This window comes from Terrapene carolina, unplaced genomic scaffold, assembly GCF_002925995.2.
Source record: "Terrapene carolina triunguis isolate 2854851 unplaced genomic scaffold, T_m_triunguis-2.0 Scaffold210, whole genome shotgun sequence".
Lineage (NCBI taxonomy): Eukaryota > Metazoa > Chordata > Testudines > Emydidae > Terrapene > Terrapene triunguis.
The window spans coordinates 3,801,761-3,817,730 of record NW_020664561.1 but is presented as its reverse complement, the minus strand read 5'-3'; the positions used below and the strand labels follow the sequence as shown (position 1 = coordinate 3,817,730).

At 50.1% G+C, this 15,970-nt stretch overlaps 1 protein-coding gene across 1 annotated transcript in view; it reads right to left on the bottom strand.

The window, feature by feature from the left end:
- Positions 1 to 15,124, bottom strand: part of LOC112107391 (myomegalin-like) — a 146,602-nt gene extending 131,478 nt beyond the window's left edge. The window contains exons 1-9 of the mRNA XM_024201076.2: positions 13,895 to 15,124; positions 8,673 to 8,792; positions 5,342 to 5,461; positions 5,008 to 5,100; positions 4,620 to 4,838; positions 3,116 to 3,274; positions 2,633 to 2,746; positions 2,212 to 2,349; positions 1,186 to 1,365 (exon numbers count right to left, since the gene is read on the bottom strand). Coding sequence (XP_024056844.1) covers positions 1,186 to 1,365; positions 2,212 to 2,349; positions 2,633 to 2,746; positions 3,116 to 3,274; positions 4,620 to 4,838; positions 5,008 to 5,100; positions 5,342 to 5,461; positions 8,673 to 8,792; positions 13,895 to 15,031 — 2,280 coding nt within the window. The 5' untranslated portion in view covers positions 15,032 to 15,124. The remainder of the gene's footprint in view (positions 1 to 1,185; positions 1,366 to 2,211; positions 2,350 to 2,632; positions 2,747 to 3,115; positions 3,275 to 4,619; positions 4,839 to 5,007; positions 5,101 to 5,341; positions 5,462 to 8,672; positions 8,793 to 13,894) is intronic.
- Between the last annotated feature and the right edge of the window lie 846 nt (positions 15,125 to 15,970).

The following is a 15,970-nucleotide window of genomic DNA, read 5'->3' as shown; positions in this document are numbered from 1 at the left end:
TCTCCCCCCCCCCCCCGCGGCCAGAGCGCCGGGGGCAGGGCAGCGAGAGGGCGGCGAGCCCCGGCTGGGGCTCGGCTCGGCTCTCCCCCCGGCAGCCAGAGCGCCGCGCCGCCCACCTCCAGGTGCCGCCCCAAGCACCAGCTTGGGTGCTTGGTGCCTGGAGCCGGCCCTGCCCCTAGGTCCTTTTCTGCACAACTGCTACCTAGCCATTCGGTCCCTAGTCTGTAGCAGTGCATGGGATTCTTCCGTCCTAAGTGCAGGACTCTGCACTTGTCCTTGTTGAACCTCATCAGGTTTCTTTTGGCCCAATCCTCTAATTTGTCTAGGTCCCTCTGTATCCAATCCCTACCCTCTAGTGTATCTACCACGCCTCCCAGTTTAGTGGCATCTGCAAACTTGCTGAGAGTGCAGTCCACACCATCCTCCAGATCATTAATAAAGATATTAAACAAAACCGGCCCCAGGACCGACCCTTGGGGTACTCCGCTTGAAACCGGCTGCCAACTAGACATGGAGCCATTGATCACTACCCGTTGAGCCCGACGATCTAGCCAGCTTTCTATCCACCTTAAAGTCCATTCATCCAGCCCATACTTCTTTAACTTGGCGGCAAGAATACTGTGGGAGACCGTATCAAAAGCTTTGCTAAAGTCAAGGAATAACACATCCACTGCTTTCCCCTCATCCACAGAGCCAGTTATCATAGAAGGCAATTAGGTTAGTCAGGCACGACTTCCCCTTGGTGAATTCATGCTGACTGTTCCTGATCACTTTCCTCTCCTCTAAGTGCTTCAGAATTGATTTCTTGAGGACCTGCTCCATGATTTTTCCAGGGACTGAGGTGAGGCTGACTGGCCTGTAGTTCCCCGGATCCTCCTCCTTCCCTTTTTTAAAGATGGGCACTACATTAGCCTTTTTCCAGTCATCCGGGACCTCCCCCAATCACCATGAGTTTTCAAAAATAATGGCCAATGGATCACCAAGAGGAGCAGGGCTATGAGTTTGCCCCCCACCCCCTCCTATACACTCCACCAAATCAGGGTAATGGGTCTGACCCCCCCTCCAAGGGGAGCAGGATGGCACAGTGGCATTGAGTGAGTGGCCCAGAGGCCTGGCAGTAGTGCTCAGGGATCCCATCCAAGAGGGAATGGCTGGAGGCACTGCAGCAGGGAGCATGGGCCTTACTTCCACTTCCTTGTTCCTGTCGTGCAGAGAGGTCTGCAGTTGCTGTATTATCCCCTCCTGCTCCTTCTGCCAACAGCTGGATTTTGCCTCGACTTCCTCTTTCAGCCACTGGAGGTTCTGGCAGGTTGCTGACACCTGCTCTAGTTCCAGCGTCTTGGCTTTCAGCAGGCTGTCCATGCTCTAGGGACCACAGAGAAAACCAGGAACACACTGAGGCCCAAGTAGATTCTTGTGCACTTAAGTAAACAGGATTGAAATTATTCAGTCTCTTCTACCCTTTTGTGCAGCCCCAAACAGCCATTATATTCACTCCCTAGAGAAAGCTTCCACCTCAGCATCCAGCTGAGAAATGCCATATGGAACTATTAGTTTAACCCCTTCCTTCCCCAGATGCAGGAGGCCATCAGAAAACTGCCTGGTGGGGAGGGATCAGGATGTATGCAGGTAGTATGCTAAGCAAGCACTCACCAGAGAAGAGCCACAAGAATGAATAAAGGATTAGCAAACATGCCTTATAGTGACAGACCCAAGGAAATCTATTTAGTTTAAGAGATGGTTAAGGGGTGACTTGACCACAGTCTATAAGTATCTACATGGGGAACAAATATTTAATAATGGGCCCTTCAACCTAGCCGAGAAAGGTCTAACCCGATCCAATGGCTGGAAACTGAAGCTAAACATATTCAGCCTGGAAATAAGGTGGAAATCTTTAACAGTGAAGCTAATTAACCATTGGAACGATTTCCCAAAGGTCGTGGTAGATTCTCCATCACTGACCATTTTAAATCAAGATCTTTTCTAAAATTATTGTGGGGCAGGTCTCTGGCCTGTTTGATGCAGCTCAGACTAGATGATCACAGTGGTCTCTTCTGGCCACGGAATCAATGAGGCAGCCAAAGCAGCAACGTAAGGGCTGGCCACACCAATGGAATGAATGCTGTGCCAAGCTGAGCCGGGAGCTCTGGTCACCCTACACATAGGTGCATTACACAGGGGACAATATGCTGGGGAGGGGATCACACTTACATGAATGGTGGCCTCATTGCTGGACAGGACGCTGCGCAGTCTCTCCAGGTCACGCTCCCGCTCTCTCACAGAGAGATGGAGCTGTCGCAGCTCTTGCTCCTTCTCTTCCACGGCACAAAATTTCTCATCTATTGCTCGCTACAGGGAGAGAAAAGGTGACAAAGCGATCATAGAGAAACACTCCCTCGTGCAGAGACAGCATCCTGAATTCTCTTGCCATGCAGCCTACTTCACACTACGTGGGAGAACTCAGCTCACTCTATGGGGATGGGGAAGTGGGGACAGCCCCAGGGAAAGGAAGAGCAGGGGATACCAAACCCGGGCAAGGGAGAGCAAAGCACAAGGGATGCTTTGCCTACCCATCCCCCCAGGAGCCCAGGGAAAGGATGGGGAAGACTGTGCTGGAATGTCCTGTGCTTACCTCCAGAGCAGCATCTCGGTCTTTGATTCGCTGCTGCAACTTCTCCAGCATAGCATCAGTTACCGCAGGGTTCTTCTCCAAGCTCTGCCGACGTTGCAGAAGTTCCCGGGATTCCTGAAGGTACCCCATAAGCACACATCAGCACAGACACCAACGTTACTGAGCCAGTGCAGGGAGTTCAGAGGTCAGAGCACCTCTCTCTGAGCTCACTCTCCTCTCCCCACACTCAAAGGATGGCAGAGTCCACAGGTCAGGTCAGTGTTCATCTGTCTGATTCCCTCCCCAGTCAGGACTCACCTCGGGCTGAGTCGTACTGGCATCAGCCACAGCTACAGATCCCTCCCTGTGGCTGTAGCCAGAGGGTTGCCCTCAGACTCCAATCTCTCTGAGGGCAGGCACTGGAGAGCTGCACATGGTCATGTGGTTGCTGGCACCCAAATACCAAGGTGAGGCTAATCCTTGATTCACATCATTTCACCTCACCTGCAGAAGCTGTTCTTTGTGAGCCAGCCTCTGGCTCAAACGCTGAACACGCTGCTCCTGGGCCCGGATCTCACAGCATCTCTCCCCCTCCAGGGCCCGCAGCTCCTGAACCTTGCCCTGCAGCTCTGCTTGTACCTGCTGCACAACACTACGCAGCTCCTGAAAGGAAAACACACTTCTCACTTCTTTGCCATAAGATGCCCACTTAACAGGAAGCCCTGTCAGTCAGTCACACCAGAGACGGAGACACCCTCAGGAGTTGCTGTTATCCTGTTAAAAACAAGGAGGAGTCCGGTGGCACCTTAAAGACTAACAGATTTATTTGGGCATAAGCTTTCATGGGTAAAAAACCCACTTCTTCAGATGCACGTTATCCTGTTGAATCTCACAAGGTAAAGGGCAGGCTGGGCTGCAGGAGAGGACAACAGGGATTCAGTAGTATTCAGATATTATAGGCTGCTGTCATTCAGATCAGAAAACTGAGAGCCTGACCTCCTTCCGCAGGAGAAGGGGATGCTAACCCTTCAGCAAGCATATGGATGGAGCACCAATGAAGAATATCTTCATGTGGTTCAGCTTATGGAAGCTAGGCTCAGTACATGTGTAGCACACATGTAGATGGAGATAGGGTTTTCACAGCTGCATGGACAGATGTCAGCATGGACCGTGGCTGAGTATGTCTCAAGTGGGGGGTTCCTATTCCCTACCTCCATTGCTATGAAGTTTAATACATCTCCACATAGACACATCTGATTACTTACCTACATGCTGAGTAGGAGTTTTGTACAGCACAGCCACCAAAGCAATCTTTCAAACATTTATTACTTCTTCTTTGAAATTACAGAGACATTTAGTGATTTTTAAACTCTAAATCCATCCATCTCACCAAAGTGACCACTTGACACGGAATACCAGCCACATGCCTCTTTCTTTAGTTCTATGTATTATTTTGTGCCCAGTGCAAGAACAGAGCAACTAACTCTTAACTTCTTCAGAAAGTCACTATCAGAGTGGGTCCAATCACATGAAGTTTGGTAGTGAAACTGACAAGCAACTGGAATTAGGGTTCTGCACTCAATTCCCTAACTGCACTTCCGCAAAGTGAAAATTTGTTGGTGACTGTACAACTTTAAAACTGATACAATTTTTCCTGTGTATGTAGGAACCTTTTTTTAAATCCCCTCTTCTAGCCAGAGGTGAAGTTTAAAGTTTTCAAGTCCACCCTGGCTAATCCACTGGAGAAATAGGAGTATAGCATCACAAAAAGAAACAGGACATTTGCACCAGTTAAAACATACCAGTAAGTGACACTACTGATCCACTGTATTCAGTCTCTGCACTGATTGTGTGCACGTACTGTTGAATGTAAGCTAACAGGAAATAGACCCACTTAAGGCATTCAGCTAATAGAAGCATTATGAAGGCCAGTGGTTTGCTGTCTTCATATGCAAAAACACTTTACTGTCATTTGCACTTTACTGTCATTTGCTGAAGCATGCCATACCTGATTATGTTTCCACGACACCTCTTTCAGCTGCTGTTCCTCCTGCACAGCAGCCTCTAGAAGCTGGGTAGCTCTCCTGGCTTCAGCCAGTTGGTGTTCTTTCTGCCGCTGAGCCCTCTTCAGCTTCTGCATCTCCAGCTGGGTGCAGAAGAGCGTGTTCTGCAGACCTAGCAGTGCCATGTGCTGCTGCTGCTGGGAAGGGGATGGACCGTCCGAGGTCTGACAAGAGAGGAGAACAGAAATGTGAGTGTGTTTAAGTGTGAGCTCACAAGAGCTGTTCAGAACAGTGAAGGAGCCCGTGACAGTGAAAGACCCAAGGCCTTTCAATTTTCTTTTAAAGGCAAAGGCCCCTCATTTCTGGGGGATAGAGGGGCCCACAGGGACGTACCTGCAAGTGTCCAAGCTGGCTTCTATGTAACATGTCTCGTAGTTTGGCCATGGTCTCATTCTGCCCTTCAATCACATGGTACAGCTCCTCTGTCTGCAAGATAGGGGATAGGACACCCAACCGTTAGCAAGCCCCACACCCCCAGGAGTCTTGGACACAAATTGCCTCTGACTGTTGTACGTGCTTTGACAGAAACAAGTCACAGGAGAAATGAGCAAGGTCCAAGGATGGCTGAAGGGTTCCCTCTGAATTGCTGCTAGAATAGCATGCTTCCCTGCATCCACATTTCCTATACAAGGGCACAGCAACGGCCCCCCTCAACAGTGCTAGTTACCTCACTTTCTTTGCTCTTCAGGGCCTCGTTCAGACTCTGGATTGTACGATCTTGTCTCTGGGATGCTTCCTGGACAGATTTTAATTCAAAATTCATCTCATTTAGCTTTTCCTGCAGCAACTGAACATAGAGAACACAACGGTTTAGTTACCAAGCCCCAAACTTCATCAAATTGCCCCTAAGAATCCCTCCACACCATACTGGGTCCACAGAGCCCAGAGGTTCCTCTTTATTTCCCCAGATCAAGACCAACGTGGCTCCCTCTGAAGTCTGGCTCTGCTGCTCTTGAGCTGGGTGGAGAGAGTAGCGACAAGGCAATGCAAGGCCTTCCCTTCTTTCACAGGGGCTGAGGCCAACTTCCAGCCATAGGCACCGACTCTGTGGGTGCTCTGGGTCTGGAGCACCCATGGGGAAAAAATGGTGTGTGCTGAGCTCCCACTGGCAGCCCCCCCCCCCCGTCAGCTCCCTCCCACCACCCCAGCGTCTCCCGACTGCTGGCGGGCCCTGTGGATTAGTGTCTCCCACTCTCTCCATGCGCCTCCCGCCCACCGCAATCAGCTGTTTCGCAGCATGCAGGAGGCTGGGAGGGAGGGGGAGGAGCGAGGACGTGGCGCGCTCAGGGGAGGAGATGGAACTGGGCAGGAAGAGGCGGGGCAGGGTGGTGCCGGGGTTGGAAGAGGCAGGGTGGGGGTGGAGCCTTCGGGGAAGGGTGGAGTGGGGGCGGGGCCTGGGGCAGAGCTGGGGGTCGAGCAACCCCCGGCACTTTGGAAAGTCAGCACCTGTGCTTCCAGCCCCCAGTGATCCAGTCTGAGGGAGGGGTTGGAATCCTGGCCTCCGACCCCATGCATCACAACACCTTGCGCATCCACCAGGAGAGCCCTGCTTACTCTGTCTGATACTGTCTCCGACACTCAGCTGCCTAATGCCAATCCCAGTTTCAATTACTCATTTCTCCAACCCCTTCAAAAGAGTAGGAGAGGCTTCAGCCCATGGTACTCCTGGAGATCTGGAACCTCCAAAACGGAACCCACATATCCCAGAGACCACTTCCTTTCCCTCCAACTCACCCACTACAGCTAGAGCGTTACCGTTACATATTTACACTCTTCCTCCCTTTCTCCAGGTAGCACTATCCAGCCAGCCACTCACTCTTGCAGCAACTGCCTGGATTTAGGTAACACCATACTCGAGCAAATGCATGGTCCATCCAGCCCAGTGTCCTGGCTTCAACACAGTGAAATCCACATAACGTAACGTAACGGGGTGTTCACTGCAACCCGCTGCATTCAGCCTCCTGGGCCCGCTCCCCAGTGTGTCAGGACCACTTCAAGCTGGTGCAACAACCATGCTCTTTATTCCTGTGTCCAGTCCCCACCACCAAGCTCTAACTATTTACAGAGTATTTACAGGTTTGGCCTAGCACAGGCCTCAGTGGCAACAGGGTAGCAGGCTCCTGGCTCCTTCTGAGCCTACTCTCCCCTCCTGGTCTCTGCCCCACCCTCCGGATTCACTGCCTCCCAAGCATTTAGCCCCTGTTAACAAGGCTGGCAGGTGGGGCCAGTCCATGCTAGTTGCCCAGCCCCAACCCATTTCCCTGAGTGGGGCTGGAGTGGCAGGTGCTGATTAGGGCTTCCCCTGCCACACAGAAGTTTTACAACATCATGGCTGGAGGGGAAGGCTGGTTTATGGCCTGAAACATGAGTGCCAAAGCACCTCCTATGTTTTCATCCTCACTAGTGTAATAGAAGATAAATCTTTTCTCAATCCCGCTGAGGAATTGCTTCCATAATGGCATGTGGAAGTGACTTCCACAGATTAAGTTGCTTAAAAAAAAGTGTTTATTTTAATCAGTTTTAAATGTTGCCTTTTAAACATCATCTTTTATTATGAGAAGGTAAATATCTATAATGACCTTGATACCACAATGGTCCTCAAATACTCCCAAATGACCTTCTCTATACTGCTCATTAATTTATATATCTGGCACGTTACCTCTTATTTGGCTTCTTTTGAAACTAAATTGCCCTTGTCTTTTTAATTCTACACCCCTAATTATTTTCATTGCTGCTCTCTGGACCTTTTCTATTTCGGAGTTATCCTTCCGGAGGGTGGCTGGCCAAACTGAACTCAAGTGTTCCAGCTATGGACAACAACAGATTTATACAAGGGCACTGTAACAGACAAGGTTTTACCATCCCTTTCTTAACACTGCTAAACTCTCTTTGCAATTTTGCCTGCTGCTGCATGCTGAGCAGAAGTTTGCATGGAGCTGTTCACAACGACCTCTGTGGTGTTTTCCTGATCGGTTACAGTTAATTTACAGCACTACAATGGGCATATATAAAACCAGCTATCCCTTCCCATGTGTATTCATTTAACCTGCCACTAGGCTGGCCATCTTCTTGTTCAGCTAATTTTTACTTCATGCCCTTTAAAAGCATGCCAGGGTGGGCCCCTCTGCAGGCTGACCTCCTTCATCCCACACCAAAAGGAGGCCAGCTGCCTCCATGGCAACTTCCCTCTCTGCCTGCAGAAGGCTCACCATAGAGCAGGGGTGGCCAACCTGTGGCTCTGGAGCAACATGCGGCTCTTCAGAGGTTAATATGCAGCTCCTTGCATAGGCGCCAACTCCGGTGCTGGAGCTACAGGTGCCAACTTTCCAGTGTGCTACAAGGTGCTCACTGCTCAACCCCTGGCTCTGTCCCAGTCCCAGGCCCCACTCCACTCCTTCCCCCAAGGCCCCCACCCCTTCCCCTGAGTCTGCCATGCCCTTGCTTCCCACCCCCCCCCCCCACGCCTCCTGCACACTACAAAACAGCTGATCGCGGCAGGCAGGAGGCGCAGGGATGGAGGGTTAGGTGCTGATCAGCGGTGCTGCTGGCAGATGGGAGACACTGGGGGCGGAGGAAACTGATGGGGGGCTGCTGACATGTTACTGTGGCTCTTTGGCAATGCACATTGGTAAATTCTGGCTCCTTCTCAGGCTCAGGTTGGCCACCCCTGCCATAGAGAAGCAGCAGCCAAGAAGCCAGAGTGGGAGGGGCAGGCAGTGGGTGGAGCTAGGGGATGTAGGCATCTTTCCTCCAATGGCTCTATGGAGGCCCCCTGGCATAGGGGAAGGTCTTTCAAACACTGCTTTAGAACTGGCATAAAGAAGGAAGTTGCATAGCATAGCTATAGGAAAGGAAGCACTTCCTAACCTGGTTGAAGGCCAATAGCACCACCTCAGTTTGGGCAACTTCCAGTGCCTGCAATGATACTTCATGGCTATTGCTAATTAAGGTAAGCGAGAATCCTCAAAGAGCTGAACGTGCAGCCAGTGAACAAATACCTTGTTGGTGGCATCGTACTGCTGGATTTTGTCCTGCAGCTCAGCAGCATGCGATTCAGACACACGCCCACTCGCCACGGGGTCACACTGAGTCAGCTGCTGATGGTCCTCAGGCAGATTCTGGAGAGACAGAAGAGATGTGGGTGGCCTGAGTCCTTGCATGGTTTCTATTCAGAGTGATGGTGGCCCTCCTAATGTGGATTTCAAAACATCTGCTCCTTATAGCCACCTTCTCAACATCCTGCCACGTGCACCTCCACCCTCTCTTGCTACATGTCTGGCTGATCCTTCAGGGACCTTCTGGCAGTTCCTCCTCCCCTCCCAAGGGTCTGTTCTTGGCCCACTGTTCTCCCTTTACACCCTCTCACTGGGTGATTTCATCTGTTCATACAGCTTCAACTACCATCTCCAGCCAGCAACTCACCAATCTACTTCCCCTACTCCAATCCTGTCCCTCCCGCGTGCCTTGCGGTCAGCTTAACATGGCCAGAGCTGAACTTAGCTTCCTTTTGAAACTCCATTCACTTTAGACCACCACCAGTTCCTCAGCCCATAACGCAGGATAATCGCTGCCTCCTCCCTTGCCGTCACACCCAGCCAGTCCTGACACTTCATCATCAGGATCTGACCTTTTCTGTCCAACCTGACAGCAAACACTCTTGTTCAGGTCCTTACCTCCTGTCCCTATTATTGTAACCTCCTTCTCAGGGGCCTCCCTGGCACCCACATCACCCCCTTCAGTCCATCCAAAATGTTGCTGCTAAGATCACCTTCCTCACCACAGTACTGGAACCTATTTCCCACCCTCTTTGAATCACTCAACTGGCTCCTGTCTACACAATGTCCAGCCCAGATTCTTGTAATCACCCTTCACAGTTCTCCATAACTTAGCTGACCTCCTTCTGCGCTGCCCCTTCCACTCCCAGTGATGCCAACCTCAATGTCCTACTTTATCCACAAATATCGTTGCCTGCTCCCGCAACATGCATGGAATGCCCTTTCTCAGATGATTTGTGAGGCCAACACTTCTCGTTCAGGTCCCCCCACTTGCTCCTGCCACTAGGCCTGAAAAAGTTAGCCAAGACAGACATCAATTTACTTGGAAAGCAAAGAAAAAGAATCACACCTTCCTTAGCGCAGCATGCTGTGGCCAGCAATCACTGGGTAATCATATAATAATTTGATTGACGCTTCTGTCATCAGCCCTCCTTACTGTCTCGCTCCTTCACATCTAATTAGGCCTGTAAGCTCTTTGGGGCTGAGTTCAGACCCACTCTGTCTAGAAGGTGAGAAGCACTCTTTCAGGTATCAGCAGCAATAGTAGACAACGATTTTCAGGGAAAATGCAGCTGCCACCCAAATTCACTATTGCCTTCCTGCTGAGGACACACTAAAGATTTGAGAATGCCTTGGCCAGACTTTCTTGAGTAGGAGCAAGGAGACAACAAAGCCAGCTCCAGACACCCCTACACACAGCTCACATGGCAGCTCACTTTGACTAGCTCTATCTCACTGAGTTTTCCTCTCCGATGACCATAGGAAATGGGTCCCTCAAAGGAGCAGGTGCTTCCCCAGCAACAGCAAGCATAGAGAAGCCTTGAATGCCTGAGGGCAGCACACTGCTCTTCAGCCTTTGAACGCTGGGTATTGTTTTCTCTCTGCTGACTGATTTTTATTCCAACCTGCTCCTGCTTCCCCCCACCCCCGTTCATTCTCACCTTCTTGGTCCCGTCTGATCTTCTTCCTCCTCCTCTATTCCCCACTCCCCACCCTACCCCCCCATGACCCTCTTCCCCTTCTTTCATCCCCCTCTTCCACTTTTCTGCTCCTATTTCCTCACCCCCTCCTCTCATTTGCTCTCCCTCCATTCCTCTATAAGCTAAAGGGGACAAAAACTGAACCAACGAGCCTAAGACCAGCACCACTATGACCACTTTGCTTGGACGCTTGCTTCCCCACCCAAGCCTTTAATTTTTTCCAGTTTCAGATGTAAGCTCTTCAGGGCTGGGAGGCTGGACCGTGTTTGTACAGCAAACAGCATGGTGGGACAATGATCCTGATACACAGCAATATAAATAAATCAAATAGCAAGAGCTGCAGAGACAGTGCTGCATTCTGTCTCTGGGTTGCAGTGAGATACTAAGCACCAACATCTCTGGTAGATTGATGAGAGTGCACATGACCTCTGAAGGATGGAACAGCAAGGGCTGTGAGCTGAAGAGCAGAAAAAGGGGGAAGGAACCTTAAGGCAGCTGGGACAGCCAGAGATGACCCATATTCTAGGAGGAGGCTGTTAACAAGAGTCAGGCTGCTGGGAAAGCAATACAAGGAGCCCTCTGCATCTGAATAATAAAAACCTAAGAGTGGCCCAAAGCACTGACTGCTGTCATAGCTAGATGAGATCAGCTAGCTGCTGTGTCACAGCTACAGTTAGTGGTTAGAAAATCAAGAATTACTGGCCACTTGTTCTTCAGTCCTTCTGCTTTTGTAATTTTTAAGAGCCTAACATCCTGCCCCAAATAATAGAGTCGAAAGGTTTAAAACAGATCATTTTGGCTGAGCTTTGAAATTTTGTCTAGATCTAGTTCTCAGCAGGGACAAGAGCCTTTGCTTGCTTGACAGCATATTTAATGCTGTAAGTGATGGGGCGAGCAATCACTTCTGAACAAGTGCCATGGACAGCGGGTAAGGTTTTAATAAAGCTCTGCACTCTGACATCCCTGCACATTGTTCAACCTGGCCTGACTAGGGGCCCTTGAGCATAGACAGGGGCTGCTGCTAGCACATCTTACAGGAGGCAGACTGTAACTCTTTAGTTAGGCTGCTGAAAAGGCACAAGGAAAAGCATAAATTCTCCCTCCTCCCCAATTACATTCTTTGAATAAATTGACACTAGAAAATTAAAAAAAAAAAAAAAAAAAAAAAAAGAGCCATGACCTACTTAGAAGAGCCAAGTCCTGGCACTTAGGATCTACCATCCTTAATTCTTCATTACTGGGACACTACTGTACCAAAAATAGAATCTTTGCGCCCCAGAATTTTTTCTACATTGGCATTTTCTAAGTTCTCCCCACCAGTAGGCCTGCAGCAGCAATAGCAGCATTAGCATAGACTTCCCACCTGTCTTTCATAACCATCATGTTGTCTAACCCTGCCGAGAGCAGGTTTGCACAGAACAGTGGTGAAAACACTGGCAGCCAGTTTACGCTAGCATTCTTGCTACTGCCTCTGGAGCTGCAAGGCTGAAAGCGGTTTTGATGTTTTGCAGAAAATGCCAGTGCCAACCAGGCCTAAGAAGTCATCTGCCTATCAGATCTTAATGCTCTGAGACATTCTAATTGTGATGAATGAACCTAAAATGATTGCTATTCCAGGCAAGGACCAAAGACAAGAAGCCTATCAGCTTCTTAGGGCAACGCAACTCCTATGATTGGCAGATTTTCATGTTAATGGAATGAGTGCAATATTTGGCTCTTGAAGAATAGTTTTCCTACTGGGGAAAAGAAGGGAAAAAAAACATTTATACAAAAACTATTTACTTTGCTGGCAACTGTCTGACTTTCCATTTCTAGCATTAAAGCCATCTAGAGTGTGAGTAAGAGCTTTCTCCTTCTGCCAGATCCAGCACTGAAATCTGTGGAGTGCTGGTGATAACATTTTGTTGCCATGGTAAGAAATGGGAAGTTGCAAATTCAACATGATGAATCACTGCAGAAACAGACATGTGACAAAGGCTGGCGTTTAGAAAACCCTTTGTAAGTAACTCTGAGATGTAACAAAGATAGTAAGACATGAGAGAAAGCCAAGCCATTTAAATCCATATACAAATTAATGTTTGTTCCACTCTTGAAAGATGTGCATTAAGAAAAAAAAATCTTATTCTTAATACTGTACAAATGTCCCCAGTAATGAAAAATGAGCAGTGAGGGATATAGAGACTGTAGGATAGGGCAGAAGCTGCAGCACTGTCCCTCACTAGGAGGTTTTTCAGGTGGTGTCAGCAGATCTTCAATCATGAGCTACAAGTGGATTAGCAGTGAATTTATTGCTTTTGTCAGCTTGTGTTCCTCCATAGCACAATTTCTAGCCTGTCAATAAAGCCACATCATAGCTGATGCAGAAAGAGTACAGGTCTCTGGAAAATGACAGACTAGGAAAAGTATCAGCCACTGAATAGGAAATGTATCCACTGACTACAGTTGCCATAGTAATAAACAAGCATCTTTCTAGTCCCTAAGGCTAGCAGGCACATTAGACAGCAAGACTGCTAATGTGAATACAATTAGACTGACATGGATATTCCTGAATTGAAGCTGACTGGGGCTTTCTATTCATTAACAAAAGAGGTAAAGTAGTTACAGGTGTAGTTTTCTGGCCACATGCTAATCAGGATTTTAAAGCCTGGCAAAACAGAGAAAATTCAGAGCTATAAGTGGACTGGAATGTACACAGTGGGCAAGACACCTGGAACTCCTCTGAAAGCAGAGTCTTCAAATCACAGGCTCTTTGGTGGCATCTGCCACTAATCACTTGAACTTTTTAAAGGATCAGGAGACAAACCAAGTATCTAGAATGCTAGCCCTAAAATCATCCACTGAAACAAATCCATCTCAAAGACAACAGTCTCTGTAGGTAACATACCAGTGTACCCCTGTGTGCTGTGTACATTTGAGGACTGATCCTTAGAAGGAGGATTATAGTTTAGGACTCTGTCTGAGAGGAGGAAGATTCCTGATACATCAGAACAAAGCAGTTATAAAGGCCAATAGAAATCAGCACTTAGAAGAGGTCTCTGGCAACTTACAATATTTCCTTTAGTGGAACTTATAAATTTAAACCAAGTTATAGAGAGTAGCAAGGAAAAATAAAGTAGCAGTATTTGCTTGGTAGGAAACTAGAGGCAAACTAAAACTCAAACCCACACTAGTATACAGTCTTAGGAAGGAGCAGGAGAGAGAGAGAGAGAGAGAGAGAGAGAGATGTGAAGGCACCAAGACCCAGAGGGCTCACTTCTTCAAAACACGGCAAGAAGACAATACCTGGTAATGGAAAAGGAATGGATTGCATAGAGGGGGTACAGTTAAAATAGTTAAAAGGCAGCTACCTATTCCTAGCCTGAGTTTGGCTACATTTAGCTATCCATATGATCTCAGCACATCTGAATCCACAGTGGTCTCAGGGTCAGTATTTTTTTTAAACTAATGTTGCACATTGACCTCTACCTGTACCCGAAGTGGCATATAATCTTCACAGAGATCATCCCACAGCTCCTGCAGGTCAGAAAGCTCCAAGGGAAAGGGTTTTGTGGCTGCACTGAGGAAACCAGAACCAGCATTCACTGAGCCAAGAAGAGCACTTCCATCCACCAGATCATGGCTAGGCTTGGAATATGGCAGGATGGATTTCACTGGAATAGGTAACCTGCTCCCTCTGGGACTCTGAACAGGCTTGTAGTCAAAAGCTTTGATCAGGCTAAGGGCTAGCTCCAACCTATTCCCGTACAATGATGAGTTTGGAGTGGTACGGGCATCTGAGCAATCATCACACTTCTCACTCCCTTTTACACCTTTGTCTGCTTCCTCATCCTTCTGTCGTGGAGGGCTGACCTTAACCGTTGTGTCCAAGGATTCAACAGAGGACCCAGGAGTCCCTTCCTCCATGCTTTCTTCTTCCACAGGCACCTTGACACTTGCCAAGTCAGCAGTTATAGGTTCACATACAGAAGATTCCTCGTTGCATACACTAGCTGGCCACCTGGTGGAAGGACCACAAGAGATACTCCTAGCCACCTTTCGTGGGACTCTGCAAATTGCTTCATAGTCAGCATCTGCAACACGTAATGCAGCACAGCCACGGCATCGCCTTGGGCGGTTACCCACGCTCTCCGAAGTGTGGCAGCTGTGCAGTTCTGGGATATGTTCCTCATGCTCTGTCCAGCATTCAAATCCAGAATAGGCAAAGTCCTCCTGAAGAAGGGCTGTGTATCTGACATCAGGCAGGCCAGAAATGTCAACAGTCACATCCCCAACAACTTTGTCATCAATACCAGAGTCTTCATTATTCCTCCTATACATGCTGGCAATGCAAAACTTGAGGCGATCCTTCTCCAGCAGCAGCTTCTGCAAACGCTCGATGGAGAGGGCTTCGATGCGAGCGATGACCGTGTCAAACCTGTAGATGCGGTCCAGCATGAACGCACACTTGCTGCAGGCAAATTCAGCTTTGCCATCTCGGCAGAGCTCCTTGCCCAGGACATGGGAGAGAAGCACCTGCAAGTTGAGCTTGGCAGCCGTGTGGAATATCCAGCGTCTCTGGTTGCCACAGAGCTCCCGGGCGCAAATCCGACAGATCTCCCTCATCTTCCTCTCTACCACCCAGACCCACGCCCAGGTCTGCTGGGGGAGTCCTCCCTGCTCACTCAGTATATCTCCTGGGGGCGTTCACTGGGACCCCCTCACCTCACAGGCTCCCCCCCACCTTGAGGATCCCCCTTACCCCACAGGCTGCCCCCAGGGATCCCTGACCCCACAGGCTGTCCCCGACCCTGGGGGATCCCCAATCTCACAAACTGCCACCAGGGATCCCTGACCCCACCTTAGGGTCCCCCTGACCGCACAGGCTGACCCCCTTGGGGAACACCCCCGACCCCTCAGTCTGTCCCAGGGACCCCTCAAGCTTACCCCAGAGTCCCCCTGACCCCACAGCCCCCCAACTTGGTGACCCCTGACCCACCCCACCGGCTCCCCGCTTGGGCTCGGGGCCCCGCCCGTACTGCGCGCGGCCCGAGGCCGGGGAAGGGCAGGGCGCGACCGGCCGTGAGGCGGCAGCAACCCGCCACGACACGTCCCACCGCCCGCGAGGCGCCTCCTGCCACTGGGGCTCTTTGATTACGGCTCAGATTGCAAGATGGCTCCGCCGCGCATGCGCGCCCGGCCGGGATTTCTGGGAGTTGTAGTTTCCATCCTCTGCCCTCAGCCTAGTAGCGCGTGCGCAGAGGAAGCCGCGCTGCAAAGCAGGCCAAAGAACGGTACAGTCTCCCCCTCCCCTCCAGTCCCAGTTCTCATGGGAGATTCAGCACAAAACCAAGCAGCCAAACAGGATCCTCAGTGCCACACAGAGCCCGCCCCCCCCCGTGCTCCCCCTGCCAAGGCAATGCCCTCTGCAAACAGTAGGGTTACCATATTTCAGCAAGCAAAAAAGAGGACGGGAGGAGCCCCGCCCTAGCCCCGCCCCTGCCCCTCCCACTTCCCGCCCCCCTCAGAACCCCCAACCCTCCCCCCGTTCCTTGTCCCCTGACT